At 40.0% G+C, this 13,911-nt stretch overlaps 1 protein-coding gene and 1 long non-coding RNA gene across 3 annotated transcripts in view; one reads left to right on the top strand and one right to left on the bottom strand.

Annotated features, from left to right (window-relative positions):
- Positions 1-13,911, top strand: part of robo1 (roundabout, axon guidance receptor, homolog 1) — a 296,829-nt gene that overhangs the window by 19,135 nt on the left and 263,783 nt on the right. For both annotated transcript variants that reach the window (XM_083547741.1, XM_083547743.1), the window contains exon 2: positions 12,334-12,479. In XM_083547741.1, coding sequence (XP_083403867.1) covers positions 12,392-12,479 — 88 coding nt within the window. In that variant the 5' untranslated portion in view covers positions 12,334-12,391. The remainder of the gene's footprint in view (positions 1-12,333; positions 12,480-13,911) is intronic.
- Positions 1-13,911, bottom strand: part of LOC310729750 — a 121,197-nt gene that overhangs the window by 3,449 nt on the left and 103,837 nt on the right. The window lies entirely within an intron of this gene.

Below are 13,911 nucleotides of genomic sequence, written 5' to 3'. Positions count from 1 at the left end.
GTACAAATACGAATACAAATACATACATACATACATATATATATATATATATATATATATATATATATATATATATATATATATATATATATATATATATACACACACACACAGTGGAACCCGGTTATGTCGATGTCCTAAGGGGTCGCCAAAAAGCATCGAGATAACCGATGATCGAGATTAACGAAAATCAATATGGCGGCAGTATATTAACGTGCTTGAAATTTCTTTATGTACATGATGTGCGTTAATAAATGAGAATGTATTTCTCTGAAGCTCCCGGCTTCAATCGCGCACAAATGGTGCTCGTTTATCATCATCACCAGCTCCTATTTAAACTTCCACACTCTCACCGTCCGTTATTGTTGGTATATGTTGGTTCACGGCGGTCGTTGTTATCGCGCATGCGTATCCCGGTACGTGTCTTCCCACCGGCACTTTCTCACCGGCTGCTCTTTTCTTCCCAAAGCGCACCGCGGATTCCCCCCCGATCCTGCCGGTGTTCATTCTATGCTTTTGCTGCTCATCCCACGTTCTCCCGTGTGCTGTTCAGCACCTCGCTTCTACTTTCGCCTCCCGTTCATTGCATAACATTTAAAAACAAAAGGCATATGTGCACTAACTAACAGCAGAGATTCACCAGTATACAATACAACACCTGTAGCATCTGTAAGGTTTGATTCTGCCACTTTCGCGAGTTCTTCTGCGGCTGCACAGCGCCAATCGAGATAACTGACGTTAAATGGCAAATTTTCCCCCCCTTGTGCTCGAAATATCAGGGTTCGGCGACATAAAAAACATAACCAATAAAAAATGCTTAGAAAAAGCGAGAATTTGGCGGTTCCACTTCAAAAACATCGACTTAATAGGGTTGTCAAGTTAACCGAGGGCGAGATAACCGGGTTCCACTATATATATATATATATATATATATATATATATATATATATATATATATATATATATATATATATATATACAGTGAGGAAAATAAGTATTTGAACATTCTGCTATTTTGCAAGTTCTCCCACTTAGAAATCATGGAGGGGTCTGAAATTGTCATCGTAGGTGCATGTCCACTGTGAGAGACATAATCAAAAATAAAAATCCAGAAATCACAATATATGATTTTTTAACTATTTATTTGTATGATACAGCTGCAAATAAGTATTTGAACACCTGTCCATCAGCTAGAATTCTGCCCCTTAAAGACCTGTTAGTCTGCCTTTAAAATGTCCACCTCCACTTCATTTATTATCCTAAATTAGATGCACCTGTTTGAGGTCGTTAGCTGCATAAAGACACCTGTCCACCCCATACAATCAGTAAGAACCCAACTACTAACATGGCCAAGACCAAAGAGCTGTCCAAAGACACTAGAGACAAAATTGTACACCTCCACAAGGCTGGAAAGGGCTACGGGGAAATTGCCAAGCAGCTTGGTAAAAAAAGGTCCACTGTTGGAGCAATCATTAGAAAATAGAAGAAGCTAAACATGACTGTCACTCTCCCTCAGACTGGGTCTCCATGCAAGATCTCACCTCGTGGGGTCTCAATGATCCTAAGGAAGGTGAGAAATCAGCCCAGAACTACACGGGAGGAGCTGGTCAATGACCTGAAAAGAGCTGGGACCACCGTTTCCAAGGTTACTGTTGGTAATACACTAAGACGTCATGGTTTGAAATCATGCATGGCACGGAAGGTTCCCCTGCTTAAACCAGCACATGTCCAGGCACGTCTTAAGTTTGCAAATGGGAGAAAGTCATGTGGTCAGATGAGACCAAAATATAACTTTTGGGTCATAATTCCACTAAACGTGTTTGGAGGAAGAAGATTGATGAGTACCATCCCAAGAACACCATCCCTACTGTGAAGCATGGGGGTGGTAGCATCATGCTTTGGGGGTGTTTTCTGCACATGGGACAGGGTGACTGCACTGTATTAAGGAGAGGATGACCGGGGCCATGTATTGGGAGATTTTGGGGAACAACCTCCTTCCCTCAGTTAAAGCATTGAAGATGGGTCGAGGCTGGGTCTTCCAACATGACAATGACCCGAAGCACACAGCCAGGATAACCAAGGAGTAGCTCTGTAAGAAGCATATCAAGGTTCTGGTGTGGCCTAGCCAGTCTCCAGAACTAAACCCAATAGAGAATCTTTGGAAGGAGCTCAAACTCCGTGTTTCTCAGCGACAGGCCAGAAACCTGACTGATCTAGAGAAGATCTGTGTGGAGGAGTGGGCCAAAAACCCTCCTGCAGTGTGTGCAAACCTGGTGAAAAACTACAGGAAACGTTTGACCTCTGTAATTGCAAACAAAGGTTACTGTACCAAATATTAACATTGACTTTCTCAGGTGTTAAAATATTTATTTGCAGCTGTATCATACAAATAAATAGTTTAAAAATCATACATTGTGATTTCTGGATTTTTTTTTTTAGATTATGTCTCTCACAGTGGACATGCACCTACGATGACAATTTCAGACCCCTCCATGATTTTTAAGTGGGAGAACTTGCAAAATAGCAGGGTGTTCAAATACTTATTTTCCTCACTGTGTATGTATATATATATATATATATAGTGTGATGTAAATTAAGTAATTTCTTGTGGATGCTGTATGTTACAGGTGGATGTTTTGGGGGGTTGTTTTTGTGCCACATGCGATGAATATTTGCACATTCTTATTAATTATTCATCAAAACTCCTAACAGTAAACAATGCGCTGTTTTATTTCGTGAGCCGCATGTCGTTCTGATTATCGATTACTTCCTGAAAAAAAAACTTTCCTTTGTTCTCCTGTACAGCTCCGGAGTCTATTAAATAATAAATCAAACAGCATTGATCCAGAAGCTGCTTCATACCGAGTCCATCATCACTTCCTTTCCTTTCTCGCTCTCATTTCCTCTCTCTCTCTCTCTCTCTCTCTCTCTCTCTCTCTCTCTCTCTCTCTCTCTCTCTCTCATCACTCAATCACTTCACAGTTGTTACTCCGACACGAGCAGGAACTTTACAGGATCTACAGGTTCACGTGCTGATGATCTTTACATGTTGGAAGGACGATCTGAAACACAAACTCTTGTTCTCTGTCTGCTTTCCACTACAACTTTCTTCTGCATCCACCGTCAGAGGAGTATATCATGTACTCTCAACTTCCTTCCTTTCTTACGTCAAGTCTTCAATCTGGACTTTTATCTGTTTAGACTTAAAAGCTCCTTTTTAGACATCCTTCCACCCTTCTCTCCCTTTCTCTCTTTCTGTTTTCATCTACTTTCTTCATTCTTTCTTGTCCTTTCATCTATACTTTCCTCTTTCATCTACATGACCTTTCCTCTCTTTTCCTTCTTTCATTTACACTTCCTTCCTTCTCTCTGTTCCCCCATTTATTTACATTTTCTTCCTTTGTTCTCTCTCTTCCTTCTATCATCTAGATTTCCTTTATCCATCATTTCTTTCTTTCTTTCTTTCTTTCTTTCTTTCTTTCTTTCTTTCTTTCTTTCTTTCTTTCTTTCTTTCTTTCTTTCTTTCTTTCTTTCTTTCTTTCTTTCGTAAAACATTTCATTTTATTGTTCCACTTTTTAATGATTTCTATCCTGGTCTTCTTCCTTTCAATCTTTCTTTCTACAGTGAGCTTGTTTGTTTCTCTCATTCTCCTTCTCTCTCCCCCTCCCTACTTTCATTTCATCCTTTATTCTTTCTATCCTTCTATAGGACTAAACTTCTAGTTTAGTTTTTTCCTCCCTCCTTCCTTTCTTCCCTTAATTCTTCTTGACATCAGAATTTTTTTTTTAGACATCTACGCTTTTTTCCAACTTACTTTTCCGACGTTCTGAATTTTTTTCCTTTCATTCTTCATTCAAGACATTCTTTTCCTCCCTCTGAACTTCCATCATTTCTTCCAGAATTCTTAGGGTTTTTTTGCAAGCTTGCAGAATTCTTTCTTTCCGAGTTGTTACATTAATCGGTATGAAGTGTCAGCCAAATGACAGCCATTTTCTATACTTTCTTCCTTTCTTCTTTCCTTCCTTCCTTTTTTTCTACTTGATCTATTTGTCCATCCATCCGTCTGTGCGTCCTTTTTACCAGACCGCTATGTTTTTTTTTTTTTTTTTTATATTTTCAGGCACAGTTCCTTCCCTTTATTATTTCCCTTTTATCCTTTTAAAGTAGTTTAGAAGGAACTTTTCCGATGATGACTCTGATGATGTTTCTGTCCCTACTCACATCACTGACTGTCAGTTTAGACTTTAAATATTACCTCCTCTTTTATTTTATCCGTTTAGTGCTACATTGCACAGGTTTGAGTGTTTCAGCACTGGAGAGACGCTGAAGGTCAATCACCGTTCATGTGTTTAATAATCTGTCCTCTGTGTGGACGAGCGTCCAGATGAATCCACCTCCAGGTTCTGACCTTGTGCTTCCTGTAAACACAGCGATCAGCAGTGAGCCTCCTGACCTTCTGGATGCTGGGGTCACAGAAGGTAACGTTTGATGTGGACCTTCCCAGCTCCACAGGAAGGCCTGAGGTCACTAACGGATGGAAATCATCTCCATGTTTGACCTCTCCTTTCATGTCCTGTCTTTCCTGGGGTGTTATACTGCAGTCTCCTCATCACTCGTCCAAAAACACACACACACACACACACACACACACACACACACACACATACACACACACACTCCCCTGATGTGTACTGATAAAATCTGCTTCGTTTCCAAACCTCAAGGACAAATTCAAACTCGAGAAGAGCGTCTCTGCCTCTGTAACAACAAACCGACACTAACACACATCTAAAATATAAACCTGCTTCATCATGTATTCCTCTACTCTCCTTCCTTCCTTCCTTCCTTCACACCAAACACCTATTTCCTCCATCATGTATTCCTCTACTCTCCTTCCTTCCTCCCTTCACACCAAACACCTATTCCCTTCATCATGTATTCCTCTACTCTCCTTCCTTCCTTCCTTCACACCAAACACCTATTCCCTCCATCAAGTGAATGCAAAATTTTATTATAGCGCCACCTAAGTTTTGCCTCCAGTTTGTTAACAGTTTGGATAAGAACCACATATAGCAGGAAATGTCAGATGTCCCAATACTTTTGCAAATATTGTGTGTGTGTGTGTGTGTGTATGTGTGTGTGTGTGTGTGTGTGTGTGTTTGTATGTATTTTTTTTTATAAATTCCTCCTTATTTAAGACTTTTCATTTCATTCTTCTTTCTTTTTGATTACTAATGCAGTAATCTTTTTTTCCATTCTGATTTCCTTTCTTTGTTCCTTTGCTCAACTCATCCATCTGTTCTTTCTTTCTTTCTTTCTTTCTTTCTTTCTTTCTTTCTTTCTTTCTTTCTTTCTTTCTTTCTTTCTTTCTTTCTTTCTTTCTTTCTTTCTTTCTTTCTTTCTTTATTAGGTCTTTCTATAGGACTAAAGTTTAAATTTCATTAATTTACACAAGGTTTTTCTTGTTTCTAATTCATCTTTCTTCCTTCCCATTATGTTTTCTTCTTTCTTCCATTTCTTTGATTCTCTTTTGATCTGTATGCCCTAACACTTCTTCCATTACTTCTTGCCTTCTATATCTTACTTACTCTCAGCCTCTCTCTGTTTTTTTGCTCCTCCTTTCATTCGTATGCCTCAAACCTTCTTACATTCCTTCCTTCCTTCCTTCCTTCCTTCCTTCCTTCCTTCCTTCCTTCCTTCCTTCCTTCCTTCCTTCCTTTTTCCTCCAGTAATTCATTCACTTCTTCTTTCCTTACTTCTTTGTATTTAAAAGCTAAAGCTACAGGAAGTCAGTGCTGCACTAATCAGACTAAATTACACTGGTCAGAAAATATTGATTTGTTTTCTGGAACAGCGACTCCACAGCACCAGTGGAATCGTTGGGACGTCAGGAGCGACTCTGCTTCGTATTATCACTGTTGGTAATTATTTTAATAGAACAACACTCCATGAAGCTCTTTATTCCTTCCTTATCATATGTTTAGAATGAATTTGTAGCTCGTACACGGTTGTGTATTTGTTAGCAGTGAGCAGGACGAGGAAGCCGACGTCCCTGTGCGTAGGAAGTCTCCGAGGAGAGACCCGGCGCTTCGATGACAAGTGCTAGAGCAGAACAATGACAAGTGGCATTTAGGGACAGTGTGTACGGTGCAAGGCGCCGTAATTAACATCGCGTAACCTCCGTGCTTACAAAGCAACTCTTTTAATTAGAGTTATGATTGCGGCAGGGCGAAGCCAGCGATCCCTGCTGGAGATAATAAATGCTGGAGCTGCAGTGGCAGCGGCCACATTGTTGTCAGCGTGGACTCCTGACACCGAGGACACAAAGAGACACAAAAGGAACCTCAGTCTGCTTTGTTCCTCTTCCCGCTGATCCAATCACCGCCACCAAATTGCACTTAGACTGCTTTCAAATGAAGGCTGCTCTGGAACACAGCACTGTGTGTACCTTGGAATTGAGCTGTAATGGGAAATGTGGGGCCGTGTGTGTGTGTGTGTGTGTGTGTGTGTGTATGTGTGTGTTTGTGTGTCTTTTACAAAGCACTGCATATTTTTATTTCCACATTCATGTTTTAAAATGAGTCTTAAACACTATTGAGGGACTGTGTGTGTGTGTGTGTGTGTGTGTGTGTGTGTGTGTGTGTGTGTGTGTGTGTGTGTGTGTGTGTGTGTGTGTGTGTGAAAAAGTCTTATGGTCAGTTTTTCAGCTGTTAATGATCGAGCTGGTACTGTCTATATGGAATAATAGAAGAAAGAGGGACAAAAGGGTCATAAAGGGAAAATTAATGACAGGAGCAAGAAAAAATTAGAGTAAAGGAAGTATGAGGAAGAAAGGAAGAGAAGGAATGAAGGAAGAGTAGACAAAAGCGAGAAGAAAAGAGTGAAGAAAAGAAAGGATAGAAATAGATAAACGAACAAAAGGATTGGTGAGCAAAAAGGAAGGAAGGGAAGAGGAAAGGAAGTAAGAAAAATGAAGTAAAACAAATTAATTAAACAAGAGAAAACAAAAGGACAAAGAAGAGTGTGAAGGAAATGTAAGAAAGAAAGAATGGAATGTAAAGTATGAAGAGGAAGAAAGGGATATTGCACATCATAGAAATGATGAAAAAGAAGAGAAGACAAAAGAGAGAAGGAAATGAAGTGAAAAATTAAGGGAGAAAAGAGTAGAAGAGGATGAAATTCATGGAAAACTCACTTTCATGGAATAAAAGACGAAAGAAAAGTGCAATAGAAAGACTTGGAAGAAAGTGGGGAAGGAGGGAGAGAATAAGAAGAAATAAAGAGAAAAGTAAATACAAATTGAAAGAGGAACAACTGAAAATGAAGAATAGAATGGTTGAAGAGGATTGAAAGATTGAAGAAGACTGAAGAGGAAGGAAGGAGGGAATGAACACAAGAAAGGACAGCAGAGAAAGGAAGGGAAAGATGGATATGAAGGTAAGGATGAGAGGAAAAAAAGATAGAAGAGAAATAAAATATAAAAGCAAAAGGAACTATATGAGATGAATAAAAGAAGAGGAATCAAATATAAAAGAGTAATGATGGACATGGAGGAATAAAAGATAGAGGAGGAATAAAATATAAAAGTGGAAGGAAGGATATGGGAGGATTTAAAGGCAGAACTGGAAGGAAGAATAGAAGGTCAGTGAAGTAAAGGAGAGGAGGAAAGAAAGGATAACTGTAATAAACGAAAGAAGGAAGTGTATGGGAAAGAAATGATGAGAAGAGAGAAGTACTGACAGATAAAAAGAGGAATAATGCAAAAAAAGGTTGAAATGAAAAGGTTTCTCTGATCAGTGTGACGTGTGTAGCGGAAAACTGAGCAGCTGTGAGATTGAGTACACCTTCAATATTTAGATCGAACATCTCACCACCGCCTCACCAAATCAATTGCATGAGTAATTCATGGAGATAAATCTGGAGTTTACAGATGCAACCTTCTGTGTGAGTGTCCAATTCTCCTGATCATGAACTTCCCCTGATCTCCAGATTCTCCTTCTCTCCACCCTGTGTAAACTACCAAACTCAAGGACCTAGAGACAAAGCCACTTTTAAGGTGGTGTGAGGATTGAGGCCATGTGTGGATTAAGGCCATGTGTGCATTAAGGTGGTGTGTGGAGTGAGGCGGTGTGTGGATTGTGGGGATTGAGGCGATGTGAGGATTGAAATGTTGTGTGGATTGAGGCTGTTTGGGGTTTGAGGCCGTGTGAGGATTGAGGCCGTGTGAGGATTGAGGCACTGTGCGGATTAAGGCAGTGTGAGGGTTGAGTTAATGTGATGATTGAGGCTGTTTGGGGTTCGAGGCCGTGTGTGAATTGAGGGGATGTGAGGATTGAGGCGATGTGAGGACTAAGGCAGTGTGAGGGTTGAGTTAGTGTGATGATTGAGGCAGTGTAAAAGTTAAGACAGTGTAAGATCAGTGTCAGATATAAGGCATTGTTAGGATTGAGTGGTGTGTAAGGATTAGGGTTGAGTGTGAGTCGAGGTGGTGTGAGGATTGAGATGGTGAGGGGATTGGGGCGATGTGAGGATTGAGGCAGTGTGAGGATTGAGGCAGTGTGAGGATTGAGGCAGTGTGAGAGTTGAGACAATGTGAGATATGAGGCAGTGTTAGGATTAAGAAAAGCGAGGATTGAGAAAAAGTGGTGTGAAGGTTGAAAGAAAGAAAGAAAGAAAGAAAGAAAGAAAGAAAGAAAGAAAGAAAGAAAGAAAGAAAGAAAGAAAGAAAGAAAGGTTGAGGAAAGAAAAGAAATAATGATAGAGAGAGCAGAAATGAAAGTAATATGATTAGCTCAGATTAGAGTAGAAGAAGGATAAGTGTAAGGCAGAGAATCAGACTGAAGAGACCCGTGTCTGATCTATCGTGGAGACGTGTTGCGGTTTGTCTGAGTGACATCAGACAGGCGATGTGTGGACTTGGATACACATCTGGATACACACCTGGACAAATATGTGTGTTACTGAGTGACACTGAAAGCAGTTTGGGTTTTTTATGTTATTTATGTCTGACTTTATTAAATATTTACCTCTTAACCCTCACTCTTACATTCATTCCAGCGCTATTCATGTGCAAATGTTTCTTTATATATATATATATATATATATATATATATATATATATATATATATATATATATACAGTATATGTGTGTGTGTGTATGTGTGTGTTTAGTGATGCTGTTAACACGTCTACCGTCATCATTCTGAAACAAAGAAACGTGGAACACAAAAGAGCTCAATTCTCCGTTCTCGCTAACAGTCCTCACCACAGTGTAGCGAAATTATTACAGGGATTATTCACATTACAACCTTTTGGGGGAAAAACATTTAGAAGATACAATAAATGCCATTTTCTTGCCACAGAATAATAACCTCTGCTGTCTGAATCTGAGTGTTACCATGAGTCTCACCATTTCACAAGTCTCCTTTATCACACGAGTCTCCTGGTTTCTGCTGTTACTCGAGTCTTCCTCATCACCTGAGTCTCACTCAGCATGCCTTTCTCTCGGTATACGCCCGCACCCTGTCACCGTTCGAGACCCTTCCACTCTCCTCTGCTTGGTGTGTCTCTTTCTCGCGAGGCTCTTATCTTTTTACTTTTTATTGGCGTTGTCGGATTGAAACAGAGCGCACTGATTAGTCTCATCAGCTACAGGTGAAGTCTTAGCACTCGTTTCGTCTGGCTCTTATTACAGTCTCCTCTTTCACACGACTCTTCTGGTTTTTGTAGCCAATGAAGTCTTTCTCGACATCCGAGTCTCCTTTTAACAAAGTTTCCCCTATCACTCAAATCTCCTGCTTTTTGTGGTCACTCAAGTGGTCCTTGTCACCTGGATTTCCTGAAGCAGTGTTCATTATTACACAAGTCTCCTGGTTTTGCGGTCACTTGAGTCTTCCTCGTCACCCGAGTCCCGTCTAACAAAGTTTCCGTTATCTCGCAAGTCTCTTGGTTTCACGGCCGCTGGAGTCTCCATTGTCACCAACATCTCCCAGTCACTAGAGTTCCCCTTGTCACTCCAGTTTTCCACTCCACTTTCCATCTCCTGTCCCACATCACTTGAGTCTCCCCATCAGTAATTGGCTATTTATCAGATTGCTTTTAAAAGGTGCTCCAGCAGTCTCTCAGCCCCATGGACTTCCGATGGACATTCAAAGGACGCGGCAAATCTTTCAAATCTGACCACAGATTTAATCCTTTGCTTGGAAAACACTCAGACAGAGAAAGAGAAAGAGAAAGAGAGAGAGAGAGAGAGAGAGAGAGAGAGAGAGAGAGAGAGAGAGAGAGAGAGAGAGAGTGAGAAAGAGAGAAGGCTAGAGAGAGAGAGAGAGAGAGAGAGAGAGAGAGAGAGAGAGAGAGAGATAGATAGAGAGAGAGAGAGAGAGAGAGAAAGAGAGAGAGAAGGCTAGAGAGATGGTGTTTCCCTCAGGCGTGATGATAAGAACAGAGATACAGCTGCTACACCTTCCGGCTTAATTCCCAGGAACTCTATTACACAGGAAGTGGAGATTATGTGGGTGGGAATTAGAAGGTGGAGGATCTGACATCAGTTGGACAATGTCATTTTTCATTATACTGTTCCTGCCCCTCTCCCCCCCATGGATCTTCCCACTTCATCCAGGCCTGCCTGGATTGGACTGTAGTTGATGTCAACAGTCTCCTACACTGACTCAGAAATACACTTCGCTTTTGATCATCATCACTGCACCCCGCAACATTGTATACCCGCCACAAATGGACATTCGGTGTAACCCAGATGAGGATGGGTTCCCTCTTGAGTCTGGTTCCTCTCAAGGTTTCTTTCTTATGCCATCTCGGGGAGTTTTTCCTTGCCACAGTCGCCAGTCGCCACCGGCTTGCTCATCAGGGACAAACTTACTCATAAAGAACATATTCCTTTTTCAATCACCGCATTATCTGTGTAAAGCTGCTTTGAGACAATGTTCATTGATAAAAGCGCTATACAAATAAAAATGAATTGAATTGAATTGAATTATAAACTGAAAGCAGCTGAACTAAAAAAAATAGTCATATTATGATCTTTTTTTCATGTTATTTTTTTTTTTACATGTTTTAATTTATTACAAAATCTTTGTGGACATTGTATGAATCAGTAAGTTCCAAGACTGAGCTTCTTCAGCATGTCTATAAACACCTTTTATTTTATTATATTGTATTCTAATCTTAGGATTAAATGATAAGACCAGAACTTTGAGGGGTTTAGACCAAGACCAAGACCAGCATGTTTTGAGACCAAACATCCAGTGCTACAGTAACAAAGAAAATCGAATTACTCTTTGCAGCACTGACTGAGTATATCACTTTAAATGCAATCAAGTAAAACACACTGTGTTGTCAATTAATAATGTGGTAGTGTTTTGTCAAGACCAGAGCAGGTCCAGACCAAGATAAGATCAAGACTTTGAGGGGTTTAGACTAAGATCAAGACTTGAGCATTTTGAGACTAGTATAAGACCATAACTTTGAGGGGTTTAAATTAAGACCAGAGCCTTCAAGGGTTTAGACCAAGACCGAGATCAAATCCAGAGCATGTTAAAACCAAGATAAGACCAAGACGTAAAGGGGTTAAGACCGAGGCAAGACTGAAACCAAAGGGTGTCAAGACTAAGATAAGACCACATCAATGAGGGTATAAGAGCAACATAAGACCAGAAGCAGAGCATGTTAAAACCAAAATTAGACCAGGCTTTAAGGAGCTTAGACCAAGACCAAGACTAGAGCATGTTGAGACCAAAATTAGATTTACATTTTGAGGGGTCTAGACCAAGACCAGGACCTAAGCATGTTCAGACTATGATAAGACAAAGACTTTAAAGGGTACAAACCAAGCCAAGACCAAGTCCAGAACATGTCAAAAGCAAAATAAGACCAAGATTTTGAAGGGTTAAAAGCAATACAGGGCCAAAATCAGAGCATGTTGAAACCAAGATAATACCAAGACCTTTAGGGGGTTAGACCAAGACCAAGACTAGAGCATGTTGAGACCAAGATAGGGGTGAGATTTTTACACATTTCTGACTCTGACTGTTATCGATTATACATTGGTACTAATTTGAATTTAAAACATTTTACTTCTGATCACATTCATGTTAACATAAGTCAGACAATGCAGCAGCATTTTGGTGACATCCCTGCAGTTAGCTGCTAAACATCTCCTTTACAAAAACTTCTTTTCAAATCTTATCAAATCTTATATTTCTTTAATTGGTATTATATTGATTATTCTGGAAACTATAACACATTATTAGGACGAGAACATTAATATGACCAATCAGAATCCAGAATTTAACAGCCCTGTGTCTTTTGTGTGTAGATGAATCTGGGAGGAAGTGGATATTAGGGATATCTGGGATGCCAGTTCAGTAAGAATCATGCAGATGACATGGTCACCGGCCTTCATCGTTTTCATCATCATCACCACCACACTTCTTTGGTCTGTGAAGGGATCGTTGGTTCCAGGTAAGAGTCCTTGCTGTGTTACGTTTTATTATGAGTTATGGATATTATTATGGATTGAGGTAAATACAGTATATACATTTACAGTTTTATATAATCAGTGTGTACAGTGATCAGTGTTTATTCTTTTCATTATGCTATTTAAGATGTAACTCTGGCTTTTTAAATGTGAACTGTCTGTTTGTGTAGTGGACACCATTTACACACCAGTTATCTCTTAGAACCTATTTAGTTCATTTCCACTCAGGGATGCCAGGTATGTCGCTATTAAACACCTGTGGAACAGAAGCCATTGCAGGAGTTGTTTTCGATGAGTGAGAGCAAAACAAAAATAGCGTCACAGATTTTGGAAAAAGTACATCCTCATTCATTCATTCAATCATTTTCTCCCGCTTATCCGTAATCCGGGTCGCGGGGGCAGCAGTCTAAGCAGGCCCCCGCCTTCGACTGCTGCCCAATCCTCACAGCACCGTCCCTTACGGTCCCTCCTGCAGGTGGTGAGCCCACAGGAAGGCGGCCCCAAGTCACTCCGACGTCACGGACCTTGATATTTCCCTTGTAAGGGACCCCCGGAGCATAAAGGGTTAAGGGCTTTGCTCAAGGGCCCAAGAGTGAAAAAAGTAAATTTCTTGCGCAAAAAAGAATACAGTCTTCTCCTTTTTTCTATCCAGATTACATTTCCAAAAGAAATGGCACCCCAATACAAGAAACAATTAAATTTTTTTTGTCTATAGACAAAAGGACAAGGAAGCTTATAAAATATTAACTAGGTACAAAATAGGATTATATTGTACTTATACCAGTGGCAGACCATCCGACTTACGTTTTAATATATTTTTGTCTATAAATGTTTTAAATAATATTTATTCTTTATTCTCTTTATATAATAGCTTTTCTCTCAGGTGTTTCTATCCAATCAGATTTTAGCCTTCACACCATGTATTGCCATAAGGCCAGTGGAAATGAACAGGTACAGTAGATTCAAATAGTGTTGACTGAAATTGTTGCTTTAAACCAAGCAGACTGTGATTTGGTCAATCCAAGGCCCTCTAGCTGACGTCCAATCACACTGGCATTTTCATGTCCTCTGATTAGATGCGCTAGTCAGAGCTCGCAACCCGCATCTGTAGCAAACTGCACAAGCTCAATTATATTTGTGTGGATTTAATAGCAGTTTTTGCATCCCATAATGACAGACGTAGGAGAAGAAACTGATTCGGTAACGGATATAATTACAAGACAGACTTTTTGAGAAAAAGCTTACGCTTTTTCATGAACCATTTATACTTGTGTGTTTTCTTTTCTGTAGAATTTGCAGAAAAACACACAATTTGCCTTCATTTAAAATCCCCAGGAAAACCATAATGCATGAAAAAAATGCATACAATTTGCATGGCAAACCCAGGGTCATTTTATGAGGTTAATATCGATGCTT

This window comes from Silurus aristotelis (genome assembly GCF_946808225.1).
Source record: "Silurus aristotelis genome assembly, chromosome: 8".
NCBI classification, from domain to species: domain Eukaryota; kingdom Metazoa; phylum Chordata; class Actinopteri; order Siluriformes; family Siluridae; genus Silurus; species Silurus aristotelis.
This window is presented reverse-complemented; position numbering and strand designations above follow the sequence as displayed.